This window comes from Amblyomma maculatum, chromosome 1, assembly GCF_055883805.1.
Source record: "Amblyomma maculatum isolate TAMU_Amacu chromosome 1, ASM5588380v1, whole genome shotgun sequence".
NCBI lineage: Eukaryota > Metazoa > Arthropoda > Arachnida > Ixodida > Ixodidae > Amblyomma > Amblyomma maculatum.
The window spans coordinates 136,546,024-136,561,734 of NC_139344.1; the positions used below are offsets into that span (position 1 = coordinate 136,546,024).

The following is a 15,711-nucleotide window of genomic DNA, read 5'->3' on the forward strand; positions in this document are numbered from 1 at the left end:
TCGGCTCACGCAGCAGAGTGTGCGCAGCTTACGCGCCGCCGCGCTTGCAAACAAGACGAAGGCTCAGGTGTGAGCTCACCTGAGTTACACCTGAGGCGTCGTCTGCGCCACCTTCAGGCGCCGCCAGAAAAAAAGGGGAAAAAGTGCGCTAGACCTGCTCAATGCATTCGCATTAAACGAGATGATGTGCGATGCTCCAAAGAAAGAAAAACGCAAAGAAGCAAACGACGGAATGTTGCCTGTAACCCAGATTTTCTGCTATTATTCTATTACTTGTGTGAAAGATGCTCAGCGCTACACTAGAGCAAGTTAAATATTAACGTGACTTCGCTCTCAGAGATCGTCGAGATAAAGAAACAAATGTGCGTTAGACGAAGTCAGGTGGCAGTCTGCAGCGCTGTTTCGCAATAAACCATATAGCGTAGCGTAACGAAAATTGATGTTATCAGACAGACACGAGTTGGCGTACCAGTGCTATAGCAGTTGGGGCTTAGCGGCCCAGCAGCAACTGAGGTCAAAGAGGCAGTTGCGCCAGTACGGCCAAGCTAGACAAATAAGCACGCTCTGTTCACGCAGGATGCTATACGTTGTCCCTTTGGCGCCAGGGCCGCAGACAAAGCATATGCGGCTGAAAAGAATAAGAATAGGCGCACTGCTGGCGAAGGTTGATAGCAGTAAGGAATATCTGGGCGTTTCGTCTGTTGTCGCGTCTTATCTGTCCGTCCTGTTCGCGCGAGAAAGCTCCAAATGCACGCGATATATTGGACCATCTGTCCCGATTGACCAGTCGCATGTCACGGCTGCAGGAAAGCGGCGCGACTGAGCGACAACCTTACTCTGATGTAAAAACGATGAACTTACCGCCGTCGGGCTTGGCGACAGTCGGGCTTCCAAAGAAGGCGACGACCATTAGCAAGGCCCACCATCCTGCACGGAACACACAGCAGAAACGCACAATAAGAAATTGCGCTACGTTGAAACAGAAAACGCGACGTTTCGAGCTGTGAGTGAACGCACGCTGAGACACGAAATGCGTTTGTCGAAGGAGAAAATGTACCCTTGATTCTTTACAACACAAAAGAACCGCGCAAATGGTATATCTGATGTGAATTCAATCAGCTTGTTTACTAAGGCAATTACGCAGGTTTTTCTTTTTTTTTTTTCTCTCTGTAAAGGGAAGCATCACTTGCACATATAAGAAGCTTAGCAAGGCTATACAACTGCGTGCCGAGAAAAAGCCAGGGCGAACAACCAACGCTGAAACTTCTCTCCGCTCCGCACCGATAAGAAAATTTGTTCAGTCTTACACGACGACTTAGCCAACTAACGATCGAGTCGCGCACCTACTTGCGCTGGATGTCCTTCCCTCTCCAAAATTAAAAGCGCATGTCCACTTTTTATCAAAAGTTTGGAATCAAATGAGTTGGCTTTTGAGCGACACCGCGTGACTAATAATGCATCCCCAGTGTTGTAAGTCTCCTGAAGAGGATTTTCGGTCCTGCCCTATACGACAGGGCTTCCACACAAACGCTGCAAGAGCCCTGCTAAAAGGCTTAGAACGAACCCCCTGGGCTTCGAACTTGTTACAAAGGGTGTGTGTTCTTTTTTTTTTTTTTTTACTTCCCCACAGTGCTTTATTAATTTATTCCTTCTGTCTGTTCTGACCTAGCAACTTGCAGACTGCAGTCAGTGCTCGTTAAGCCCAACTGAAAGAAACGCTTCATATAAGAACCGTTCGTTTTATCTCCATGGGATAACAAAAAATGTTCACGGTGACGCTACTGTAGCATGCGAAATATATACCACGAGTTTGTTGACTGTCAAAGAACAATAAATAGACATTTAACCAGTGCAAATTCCATTCACGTTACAAATCTGTGTAGTCTGAAAAAGCAGCTAACATTCTACTGACGAAAATGTTAATCGATAACTTAAGCTGCTTCGTTTAACTGCAAGGAAAATAGTCAAATTTCCGGAGATACGGTATCCTGCATAGCTTAAACCGCTTTGGAACATTAAACCCTAGAAACCAAACCGAACCAAGCCATAAACTGTTAGTAACTGATAGATTTAAATTGTTCTATTCTCTAGTTGCAACGAGAAAAAAGAGCATTTAAAAGGGAATCTGTACCTAGTTCAAAATTCGATGAGATTGAAAGGGCCAAAAGCTTAAAGCGCGTAGCCAAAGCATGGGAACTATTTTAGCAAAGCAGTAATAGGGGCTAGTTGGTTGAACATGTCAACAAGTTTACGTGCTTTAGTTGTCAGTGCGCGCTTGTCCTGTGTACGTCAGTAGCCTGTTACCTTAATTGCGTGTCAGTTTATAGCGTAGCGCGTAAATTTCTTTAACTATTTTGGCAGTAGTGTTTCGAACGGTGGCGCAATCGGTGATTCAAAACGCGACTGCTTTCAGGCTTCTCTGCAGCGCATGTGGCCGGTAGACGATAACGTCTAGGAGCACGGTACCGGTACGTTTCGCGGAAAAAAAAAAAAGAAAAAAAAAAGGCTTGCTCTCAAGGAGTAAAAACAACGCTACTGAAAGCAAGACTCTCAAACAGTTGTTTGACGGCATCCGATGATACGCCGCAGGATGTGGCCGGAGACAGTACAAATATATATATATATATATATATATATATATATATATATGTTACCATTCGTGCCGTCTTCACCGAGCTTATCCGCACTTCCCCGATGTCGTGAGAAGAATCCAGAATTTTAATACGTAATCAATTTGAATGATACCTCAACGAAAACTTTGCACGTTTATCTGCAGCCTATATAAACTTGAATCCTTGAATATACGTTGAGTGTACGAGAATTTTTACGGCGCGTTCATCTCGTTCCAGAAAAGGAAATATATTTGTCTAGTTTCAGATGATTATGAATTATTTGATACATGAGCCTACTTCGCGCGATATTAGCACGAGTTTGCAGTGGCAGTGTTCTTTTCTGTTTGATGATTCCATTTGTTGAATGTTGTTTGACTGCTTTTCTTCGAACTGTTTCGTTTTGTTATATTTTGATCAGTATAAGGGAAGCAAGCGACGTTAGCATGTCCTCTATTAAAAAAAGAGGTCCTTTTAAAGCTTACAGGCAACCCTATTTACATGTACGTGCGTTCTACCTGAGGTAATGACTTATTAGCGGGACGACATTTTTATGTTTAGTGACTGCAGTGACCGGTATGTCATTAATAGGCTTGGTTTAAGGGGTTTAACGTCCCGAAGCGACTCCTGCTACCGTAGTGGAGAAATTTCGACCACCTGGGGTTATTTAACGTGCACTGACGACGTGCAGTACACGGGCGTCTTGCTTTTCGCCGTGGCCGGGATTCGATCCCGCGTTCTTGGGTTCAGCATTCGATTAAGCACCCTAACTACTGAGTCACTGCGGTGAGGCTGCCTTTATTAGTGTACAGAAAGTCTGATATGTGCGTTGTTATTGTCATACAAGCTGATTTATTTGCGTTTAGTGTCCTCTGTCACTCAGCGCATCTAGTTTGGCGCGTTGCTAAGGGCTTCGTGGTCTTCAAATGTAGAAAGGATCGTGTTTCAACTTCAAGAGTAGACGCTAAAGCATTGGCGAAAATAAGGAAGAGAACAGGAGTTAAGACGCAACCCATGAAAACACCGGGCACAACACTGACTATATGGGAAGCTGTTTTGGTTAATTTCTATAAAAAGCGTTCGATTTGTTATGTAGCTCCTAACCCAGTTAACTATAGATCCGAATGGTTTTTAGCTCATTAGTACGCACGATCAGTTCACGTGCACATATTCCAGCGTGATCAAATACATTTGAAAAAATCGAGTAGCATTAAGTCCTAGCAGTCTGTGCCGGGGGATAAGTTGCGTATTAATTCTACTAATTTTGTTATTGCAGAAAGCCTTTAGCGGAAGCCACGCTGAAATGGTGATGATAATATACTTTCATCTTCCAGAACTATTGTTACGTGTTGACGGATAATGTGTGCAAGTATTATAGAGTCTGAGCACTCGTTTCCTTCTTCAGTACATCCCAGTGATTTTAAAAAGCCGTCGATAATGGTTGGTGTGAGCGCAGTAAGCACTTCATAGGACAAGTCATTCAGCGGCGAGAAAATGTCTTCACTGTGTGCGCACGCAGAATCCACCGGTACTCTCTGCAGCTTTCTGAAAGTCATCCCCTTTGATGTACGTACGCGGTGGTCGCTACTCGCGGTCACCAGACAGAATGTCTAAGCCTATAAGACAATTCTATTTTTGAGTAACGTCCAGGAAAGCTGCAGCATGCTCTCCGTCGCTCTCCCCCTTTCTTTCTTTCTTTGTTTTTTTTTTTTTTTGTTGCTCTTTGAAATCAGCTAAACGAGGTATAGCGAATTCTTATTTGAAGTACCTTATTAAATGCAAGCTTATAAGGTACCATATTTGATGTACCTTTGATGAACAGCCTTATTTTAAACGCGCAGAAGCATGTCGAGCCGCCACCTCCCGGCGTTCGCTACAAAAGAGAAGCAAGGTGACTGCCACAGCCTCGGTTGACATAACTTTTACTGCGTGAGCAAGAACAAAAACAGAGTCCTCCCTGCATTATTCCAAGGAAACACTGTTTTTCCAGCGGATTAAGAGGAAACAATGTTAGGCAGGCACATGCACGACGTCTTATCGAGTTACGGCCGCCGTTTAAAATAAAATGCTGGAAGAAATCGGGCGACGCTTCGTACAGGAAAGAGGTAAGATGAGAATGACCTAAGCCCCTCTAAACTTGGCGCCTGCACAGCGCTTGAGAGAAAAAAAAAAAAAAAAAAAGCGTCACCGCTCGAACAGCGCAGTTATGGTAGCGCGCACCGAGTGCTTTCTCGTGAGTGGTAATGATAATTTGTGTGCTTATGGCGGCGGCTCGGGAAACAGTGGGCCAAAGAGCGCCTAGAAACTTTTGGCGATGACAGAGTATACGTAGCTGTGGTGGGTAAAAGCATTCCGCCATTCCTCAAGTGCAGCGTATACTACGTACTCCCGTACTAGTATGAAGAGAGCTGTGCCTTTTTATGTCGCGGAACTGGTGCCGGCGCCACATTGCTCCGGCTGGCGCCGGTGACGGATGGAGTGGTCCGCACGCGAATCGCATGCATATATATAGTTATACGCACGCACTCGAGTGCACAGTTGCACGCATTATCTGCGAAATGTTATTCCTGACAACTGTTCAATATCCGTCCGCACAAGACAAACAGCAGCTGGTGCTCTGGCGATGTATGAGGCGCCCCTGTTATGCTAACAGTGCGAAGATCATGTCTCTTCGTCGAGCTCGTCAGCTGGAGGTTTGTCCTGCCACCACTGTCACGATTGCGCAACGCGCGTCTTGGTCCGCCTACGGTTTCGGGGCGATAGATGAAGGGCCTTATTCGAGGCTGATGACGGGTCGTTTCGGCGGGGGCGAATTGGCGCTGAAAAAGCGCGGGGCTCATCGCGGAGACAAAGGGCCGCTATTTGCGGACCCGGCGCGCGGGTGGGCGTATGTGACAGATCCGCCGAACGACCGGAACTATGGGCCCACCCGCCGTTTTCATGGCCCGGATCGAGGATCCGGCGCTGCAGGCCTTTTATTTCGGCGGCTGGGCAACGAAGGGGCGGAGACTGAGAAACTTGGGATATATATGGCAGCGCACTGTCTTCGCCAAAAGTATAACCAGCAACGGGGTTTGCTTCTCAGCCGTATATACTAGGTACGGCAAAGACAAAAAAATGTTTCGAACGGTGAGGCCATGTGTTCTCCTTATGCATTTTATCGTCATACTACTTGGCTATTTTAAGGTAAAGCGGTAAGTGAAAGCGTGCTGAAAACTATTTGAATGCCGATTCCATCGTATGTCGTAGCCGAAAACTCAACTCCTGCGTTAACCTGCTTGCCAGAAAGCACGTTGTTCAAGTGAGCTAGGGTCATGCGGATGATCACATGACTAGGACCCGGGAAGTGGAGTGGGGGCTTTGAAACAGCGATACGTCAGCTGCGTGGTGGCAGCGCTGGGTGCCGTAATCATATTACGTGGTGTCAACAATGCTCCTTCGAACGGCGCCCAGGCCTGACGGAGCTGGACGGGGCTGCACGGTGGCCCTTGGTCGAGCGAAAGAATAGAGAGGCGTCAATTTTTCGAGACCCGCGCGAACCGCATTCCACAGATTCTGCTGCACAGTATAGTGGACCGCTCGCTGATCGGCCGCTGTGCCGATCAGCGATGGTCCGGATTTCTCTGGCGACGGCGTTTGGGCAATGCTGGCAATAAAGACGCCCGATTACGCCCGAATAGAACGAATGCACTGGAATGCGCATCGACTGCGCGACAGTGTGGGCCTGTTTTATTAGCCGTGACTTTTTTTTGCTTCTCGCCTAGCAGATGACAGAACTTAGGCGACAGAAAGAGACTCGGACCTTCGCGGGAGAGCGAATTCTCCAGAACGTTACGTTGCCGGAAATCACTAAAGCTCGAAGACTGGGACAAACTGCAGTGACTCGAATGTCACCTGCCGCTGCAGATGATGCACGGTCGCAGATAGTGAAACTTTCACCCAAACATAATTGCCCCTTTTTTAGCACATGTAAATAACTTAATGTAAAGTCAGTAAAATCAAGAGCCCTTTCACGATGAAGCACGCTTATTTTGCTGTTAGAAGTTCGCATTCTATGTGAATAGTGCAAAATATATGCGCCGCCGCCTTTCCAGCAAGAAAAAAGAAAAAGTATATGAAAGCCAATGATGAGCGGCTGCGCATGACACTCCATTTCACTTTTTTTTTTTTTTTATGCAAGCCTGACACCAACACAGTACCGGCTGACGGGCTTCGGTGCTATTTACATCACTGACAATTTTTTAGATAGAATTAATTAGTCACCTGCAGGCGCACAAATGCGGACTCATTAGCTTAGGGAAGTCATTTTCCCGTAGATGTCGTTTAACAAAAAGGCACGGCCCTCTATGACGAGGGAAAAGCAAACAAACAAACAAAAAATCAACGCCGCATAAGTCGGCTATAGCTCGGTAGGGCGGGCTAAACGAGGAGGTTTCGCTCCGATAATGCTCCAAGCAAGCCTACCCTGCGTGGATTAATATGGAGGCGAGATGAGCGACGACGTGCAGCAAAAATAATGGGTCCTAGCCCGGCGCGGCGTATATAAATAATCCTGTGAAATATGCAAAACTGCGGCACACGGTATGCCCGCTGATAAGGAGCAGGCTGCCTCCTTAAGGCGGGGGGTACGGCTTCACGGAGGATCCGTTTTCGGCGCGAGTAATTCCTTCGATGCCCCGGCTTTCGCCCCTTGGCCGGAAGCACACCGTTCGAAAGCACCTCCACTGCTTAAGAACGACGATTCTGGATAGGCTCGCGATCTGTAGGCTCGCAGGTAAAAATGTTGCGATCTGATTTTAGTTTCCTTGCAGCGGCGGAAATTGGAGAGGATGCTATATGAACTCGGCAGTAAGTTTTGCGTTGAAAGTGCACGCGCGTACTCTCGACCTGTAGACTGTTCGGCTGGCCCATATAGCTGTTGATAAAACAAGTCTTATGTGTGTTGCTGACCAACATCTAGCTAGTTCCAACTTTCTTCGCTTGGCTAAAACATCTTTATTTACAGAATCTATTTAGAGCATGCATGGATGGAGCGACAGCCCACTGACACGTCATGCTGACGGTCGAGGCCACCGCTGAGCAGAAAAAGCCTCTCACTGCTTTTCCGACAGGTTTGGAATGGGGCCAACAGTGGAGTTGAATTGGAATGCCCACATCATGTGGTATAGGTTAGCTACATCTGCACAGTGCGAGCACTGCGGAGATTACGGTGTAGGGCACTATTGGTGTAACCTTACTGGAGTTGGATGGGCGTTGGTTTGTAATCTCTCAAGAGTGTACTCTTTCGATTTAAGGGATTCATGTGGCGTTCGCCGCACTTTCCTGGTTGTACTCTGCGGCGCGAGATTGTGGGCATACAGCTTTGATAGTCACAGCATCATCCATAGTCATTTACAGCGATATATAAAGGCCCTAGAAAATAACTTTTTCTGCAGTGGCGTCGTGATGGTACGGATTGATGTTTGTTCCTATAGAGATGTTTCAGCGAGAAATGAAAGTAAAATATTACTGCTTCTGCGGTAACCGAGAGTAGACAACTGTAAGCATGAAATGAGCATAACACTAAGCATCGGAAGTATGAGCACTGTAAATGAGCACTGTAAGCATGAGCATAGCACGTTGTCGGCAGGGGCGAGTGTGTTCTGTATGTGATGTACACATCACAAAGCAATCGCTTTCCACAAGACGCTTCCTAACTCTCCTTTCATCAGACTCCATTGCCCTGCTTAAGTTGACGGTGATGGCATTGAACTGCAGAACGATTCAGAAGCGTTCGCGGCACGAAGAGCCGCTGGCCTAAGAATATAGATGCGATACAGCGCGTTCGAGTGCATCCCGAGCGCGTACTGAGCAACGCCATGAGCTGGCGCCGCAGCGTAGTGACAGACTTGATGCCAACTACCCGAATGCGGTTAGAACCGACCATTGACGTCCAGCGGTGTGCTACACGCGAACATATCTTTGAAGATGGCACGGAAGCTATAGAAAGCGCAGAACTGCATCTCATTAAATCCCGTTCGGTGCCCGGATGTTCACGATTCGGTGCCCATATGAAGGAGAATCGGTACCCGAATTTTCGTTCCTGGCGTTGGCTCGACGTCACCTCAAGGTCGCCGACAACGGGAGCTAAAAGCATTTCATGTTTAATATTGAAGCTCTAGGATCCACCTGTGGCTCAGCGACTACGGCGTTCCTCGCGGTTTAAATTGTCGCCGAGACGCCTACAGTTCGATATAGGCAGTTATTTTTTTGTTTTTATATTTACTTGCTTATGCATGACCTATTCACACCGTTCACTCCCCCCCCCCCCATGTAATGTTAATGGTGGAATTTTTAAATATCCTGCCACGGGCATATAGATGATGATGATGATGATGGAACTAAATGCAACGGCAATCGTGTACTTAAATTTCATTTTATGTTAAGGACCCTCAGGTGGTAAAAATTAAAGCGGTAACCGCATGAAATGGTATTCCAGGGCGATGCGCCGCGCGGTGATGATGTCGCTTATCGTTACCGCTGGTGCATCCGCATGAAACGACGGAACTCGGCGATACACAGCGGATTTTTTGTGCTGCTCTATTAACGCCGTCTCGTCGTTTGTTCACATCAGATCATCAAGAAAGTATAAATTTAGGATAGTATCTCGTTCCTAAGATTAAACAGCATGAACTGCGATAAAAGCACCGGAGAAAATTATGGTAATGCACGGCATTTCTAAGAGCATAACGCAGTGGTCCTGAACTACTCTGCGGAGCGGAGACTTGCACGAAATGGTTTCTCCCGCCCACTCGATAATAATTCACAATTTCTAGTCACCACAGCCTTTCTTGTCTTTTATTTAGTATCCTTCTCTTTCACTGAACTATATATCGATTCCCTCATATATGCACGAGTGTCTAAAGATTCCTCACCGAATCCTAGCTCGCAAAAAATGCCAAAACGGAAATTACTCACCCGCCAAGGCTTCTGTGATTGGTTGTCTCGCGAGCTGCTTCCGGGCGTTGAATGAAATTTTCTACGGACTCTGACCTGAGCGACGCGATGAGCGGCAATGCTATGGCGGTCCTCATCAACGCATGGCGCGATGCCATTGCGTGGCTTGCCTACGCGAATTATAGGCACATGCGGTTAGCGCTTAATACGGATACAACCACTATGGCGTACGTCATAGCCCAGAGTGCAGCTTTGACACACACAGAAGAAAAATCAATTAGTAAATCAACGCCTAGCTCTGAAGGTAATATGTTTAATGTCAAAGAGTAGGTCTGACATACAAACTGGCATGCAGGTGAGAACTGTTTTCTGTGCTATTTAGCACATTATTTTCTTTTATTTTAGTTCAGAGATAATGACGTTGCAGACTGAGCTCATTTCAGATGCGTGTCTTCGCCACTCAATCGTTAAGTCTAAAAAGGACTGCCGCTAAGTGAGGTCCCTCCCGTAACTTCGGCATTCGCTTCGACAGACTATTGGCCTTCCGTTCTCGACATGTGTAAGACGTCGATGTTCCAAATCCATGCGCATTGAAGTGAGCGAAAAGATGCGGTTTGAATTAAAATGTGAAAATTTTGGCCCATAATTAATCGATCCATCGGTAGGGTTTGATAATACGTTGTAAAAAATCGCCCTTACTGGAAATTTGTCAAAGGTAAAGATATAGATGCACTACATACCTATAAAACATGCAGAAATATGTTAAATAAAAAACTGGAAATTGCCAAGGATGACTACTTTGTTACCTATCTGAACGAGGCAACCAGAAATACTGAACTCCTATGGAAGCGCCTGAATAACATCATTAAGCAAACTAGTCCGGCCATCATTATTAGCATAGAAATTAATAATGCAATTATCACTGCACTAATTTGTCTCGTGCATTCAATACGCATTTCATATCCATAAGCCATACCGACAGCTCGGGTACAGCGTACTCCCCCACTACTGATTGCTTCCCAAGCATCCCTGACAGCATATGGTATTCTTTCCTACCGATGAGAGTGAGGCCGCTCACGTATACCAATCAACTTAAAGATTCTAAATCTCGGGACATTAATGACAAGCAAATTGTCCCTATTAAGTATATTATCGATCTTATAGCCCCGCTATTGACTAGTATATATAATTTAGCCTTTGAACAGAGCACTTTTCCAGAAATAATGCAGGTAACCAAGATAACTGTGATATACAAAGAGGGTAACCAAGAACGATATGAGCAATTATAGGCCCATTTCTATTCTCCCAATCCTATCTAAAGGATTATAGAAGATCATGCACACTCGCCTTTATTTGCTTCTTGAGGAGCACTCACTCATTTCAACTAGTCAGTACGGCTTTCTGAAACGTAAATCTACAGAACTAGCTCTCCTAAATGAAAAATAACTAATAATTGACGTCATAGAGAATAAACAACTTGGATTGGCATACATTTAGATTTTTCAAAAGCATTTGACTGCGTAAATCACAAAACGATGGTAACGAAACTTCAGCAATACGGCATACACGGAAATTCCAATGCTCTCTTAACATCATATGCCTCCAACATCGTTCACAGTACGTTAATCACAATAACGAAATCTTTACCTGCCAGAAGGTAACTTCCGGAGTCCCTCAAGGAAGTATTCTGGGTCCCCTGTTATTTGTCCTTTATTTAAATGATATCTTTTCGACGGTTATGAACGTTAAATTGATCGGTTATGCAGGTGACACCGCATTGTTCATTAAGGGAGAAAACCCGAATAAAATGGCATCCATGGCAAACCTAGCATTGCAGTCGATTAATCGTTGGTCCAAAAATAACTTTCTCGAAGTTAATGAAACAAATGAAGCAAGCAATATTTTATCGCACAACATGTCCAACGTCAGTAGGGCAGAAAAATTGTTGAAGGTTGAAGGTTTATTTCCGCAACTGGTGTTGCGAGGACAGCCAGGGAAAAAGCTGTATAGACAGCTTGAGAGGTCCTGGCTTCCTCTTACCAGGAATGTTCCCAGGAAATGACGAATTTGAACTGCAGACGTACATTAAAGCTGTTCGGGTTTTTCTTTTCCAAAAATTTAACATGGAATAAAAACGTTCAACACGTTTGCTTCAAGCTAAATAAAATTGCAGGAATATTAAATAGACACCGTCATAGCTTACCAACTAGAGCAAAAAGAATGGTATACAACGCCTTATTTTCATCAACACTTTATTATTGCCATCTTGTTTGGGCTACTACCCCCCCCCCCCCCCCCCCCCCGTCTCAAGCAAACCTTCACAAACTAACAGTGCCAAAAACGCGCCGTTAGAGCCATTGCGAATATTTCGTACCGGGATCATACTTCCTACCACTTATCTTATGGCGTACTTCCGATTGCATCAATGTATTCATTCCGCCTCATTTGCCAATACAAGGCTGTTGTTCCCACCCGGAACACCTATTTTCTTACATTGTTCAACGCAGCAACTCGCAGTCATGTCCATAATAACAGGAAAAATAATTATTGGATCGAGCGTTTCTGCCGCGCAACATACGGAAATAAATCTATAATTTATTAAATCTATAATCTATAATAAATCTATAATCTGCACGATCACGTTTATTTTTTTTTTAATTCTGTAACCATGCGTCCCTTTTCCTGTAGTTTCCGAAGCAATGCCTCTTTTTTCGTTGCTTATCTTTCACTGTGCTGGACGCAGCCACCAGACCATATCATTCTCCGTTTTTATGCTTTTCATATATTTTTATTTCTTTTATATATACATTGATGCGATTACGTGTTGCCTCGTGTACACCGTATATTGTTGCCCACCAAATGTGTCCCTTGTGTAAACTTTGACATCGTAATCTGTATTATAAAGTGTTGATTTTGTACAAACTCAATTTCAGTGCTTTTATATTTTTAAAGCTGCTGAACTGTACCCAAGGGGGCCGAGCTTTGTCAAGCTGCTTTCTTGCAGCTTTTCTCCGTTGCCCCCTTTCTTCATTTCTTGGAGAAATAAAATTTGATAGTTTGGTTTGGTTTGAATTGCGGGGTTTACTGTCCCAAAGCGACTCAGGTTATGAGAGACGCCGTAGTGGAGGACTCCGGAAATTTCGACCGCCTGGGGTTCTTTAACGTGCGCTGACATCGCACAGCACACGGGCGCCTTGCTTTTCGCCTCCATCGAAAAGCGGCCGCCGAGGCCGGGATTTGATCCCGCGTCTTTGGGAACCCCGGCGGGGCTGAAATAAAATTTTATTTGCTTCGATTTGATTCCATTAATATCCCAACAGAAGTTTGCAACCACTTTTTCGTCGCCTGCGTTTCGTAACACGGTTAGAAGCATTTTCTACGTGAAAACGGCTTTGGAGAAACCCCGCAATGTGTGCGCGGCCACGAAAATGCGAATGTATACCTCGCTGCCCATACCATGAGAATCACCGGACCTGACTGAGCATAGGGCCTGAGCACTCTTGATAGAATATACCATTCAGTCTTCACAAAAGTTGTTGGGACCTTGGCTGACGAGTGCGCTGCAAAAGCGAGCAAGAAATCATACCTCGAGAACAGCGGCACTCTTGTGGAGTACCAGACATTACTCTAACTACAAAGTGTTCAAGCTGAGCGTAAACAATTACTAAGTGTTCGTGTAACTGGAGTGCGCAATAGTTTTTGCGTTCACTTTTTTCAGTCCTGCACTATTTGTACATGAGCTAGATTCATATTCATCTGTATGCCTTGAAGTCATTTTATGTTCTAATGTTATTATGTCTCTGTTCTTGCTTATTTCAGCGCTCAAGCAACCACTATTGGCGCTTGATTGCGCAGTGTGTATCGTTCACAATTGTGCTGACCGATTACTCGCTTATTAATGTTCTTTATACTGACACGTGCACTGTGTTTTCTATGCTGTGCACTGTGATGATGTAATTGTATTTTGTCGAGCTATATAGCAGTCAGTGCAAATGGTTTCTTTAAATCTGTGCAGCAGAGAAACCGGCGCCGATACCAGTTACCAACCTTTCCTTATACGTCGAAGCAAAGCCAGGCTCCTCTCCGGCTGCAGTGGAATGCGTCCCACACGCGACTGTTTCAGGACCTGAATTACTTCAGTTGTTATGGAGTAGACTAAATGAGGATACAAATTCAAGCAGGCGATGCTCAGTAAATGTATTAAAGTATAACAAGATGGTCAGAACGGAAATGAAACCTCACTCCACGTCATATTAACATTGCGTCCACCGGTGAAAAACCGCAACGTTTAGCTCTCAATTACCGTTTTCACACGTTGACCGTGCGCAATGCATACGGATTAAATTCGTCACGAGCGCTTCCCAAGGGTTTACCTGATAAAACAGGAGAGAAAAAGACGGACCCCTCAAGTCAGCATATTTAACAGCATCTCATTATAGTCAAAAGGTCACCAGAATGCGTGAAAGGCGAGCGAATGAAACTATGGATACATTGACTGGCTCCTAGCCAAGCTTTTGAGAGCACGCCTTATTCTGTCCAGCAGTTCCAGGCAAAGAATATTAATTGCTCCCTCTCTCGGTACTGCCTCGTATCAGTTACTGAAACGCGATGTAATTCTAAAACAGAAATAAGTTTATCTGGGATCAAGATTACACGTCAATATTTACTGCTGAATTTCTTGCTACTGGTTCGGCCTTTCAAAAATGTTCCCTGCAATATTTCTCACATAACCATACTCTCCCATTGCCTCTCAGTCTTATTAGCGGTTGAAAGCTCCAGAACAAGTCTTTTGAGACAATTTATTTAGTTTTTCTTCCCTTTCGCATAGAAGTGGTGCCTTTTATTCCAGGGCATTGCGGTGTTGCTTCAAATACAGCGGCCGATTTCGATTTTAGTGAATTCAGCCCTCAACCCTTACAAAAATGAGCATTGACAAAGAGTTGATAGACTGTGGACAACTTGTGGAGTCAACAGCTTCAACACAGGTTGTTGACTGTGGTCAGCAAGTGTAAACGAAACGTAATAACATTTGTGTAAAGTTTGTTAACCATGGATTCACCTAACTAAATACATATAGTTGTTGACTAACATGCGTGTAAATTTTGTTAACTATGGATTAACTGGCTGAAACATATATGGATAATCAAGCTTAATTCAAACATTCTCAGGGAGACCTAGCTCAGTTCATACTTCGACTCCGTTAGCTTTTGTTTCTTGCTGCTGATTTTGCTCTCGCTTCTTTTAATGCTTTTTTGTCTGCTGATGGCAGTTTGCTTCCATGTTTATTTCATTACCTTTTTGGCACAAAACAAAAATCAAAAGCGCATTGCAAGTAATACCAGATGTTTGGGTTTTCTCGCATTTTACTTGCGCAAAAAATAATAGAATCAGTTTTAATTTGATAGCCTGTTCACAAGTAAGTATCGTTTATTATGTTCAGAAAAAAAAAATGAAGCTACCGAGGAGGCGGCTCTATATACTCACGATGGATGGATGGAATATAGGAGCGTCCCCTTTGAAACGGGGTGGTAGCAGTTGCTATCATGCTCATTCCCCCCCCCCCCCTATATCTTAACTATTATTTTAGATTGGTTAACTATACCATCATTCTATTTACTGAATTTTTGTTTCTACATTACTAACATTACGTAACTTTTCTGCTTGTAAGCCACCAATCTTTACGATGGATGGATGGATGGAATATAGGAGCGTCCACTTTGAAACGGGGTGGTAGCAGTAGCTATCATGCTCATTTTTCTCCATATATCTTAAATATTGATTTAGAAAGGTTAACTAAACCGTCATTCTATTTATTAAAGTTTTGTTCCTACATTACTAACATTATGTCATTTCTCTGCTTTTAAGCCACTAATCTTCCAGTCGTTTTTTGCTAGTTTCCACCGCCGGTTTATTCACCCGGCCACTGGTATCTCTAAACCCCAGAGCTTCAGGAACAGTGATTGCACCTGCATCAACATCCGGATGGATACCATTACATTCGAGTATAATATGGTCAATTGTTTCACTGGAGTTTCCACATACAGCACATGCGTCATCTCCATTGTTAAATTTCTTTTTGTAGCTGCGTGTTCTAAGGCACCCTGATCTAGCTTCAAAAAGTAGGGCACTGCCTCTTGAGTTGTCAAAGAAATCTTCCTTCCTGATC

General features: G+C 44.5%; 1 protein-coding gene across 1 annotated transcript in view; it reads right to left on the reverse strand.

Moving 5' to 3' along the window:
* Culd (CUB and LDLa domain) overlaps positions 1–15,711 on the reverse strand; it is a gene marked incomplete in the record, with an annotated part of 148,476 nt that overhangs the window by 42,355 nt on the left and 90,410 nt on the right. The window contains 1 exon segment of the mRNA XM_084589058.1: positions 862–927. Within this exon segment, the coding sequence (XP_084445184.1) occupies positions 862–927 (66 nt within the window).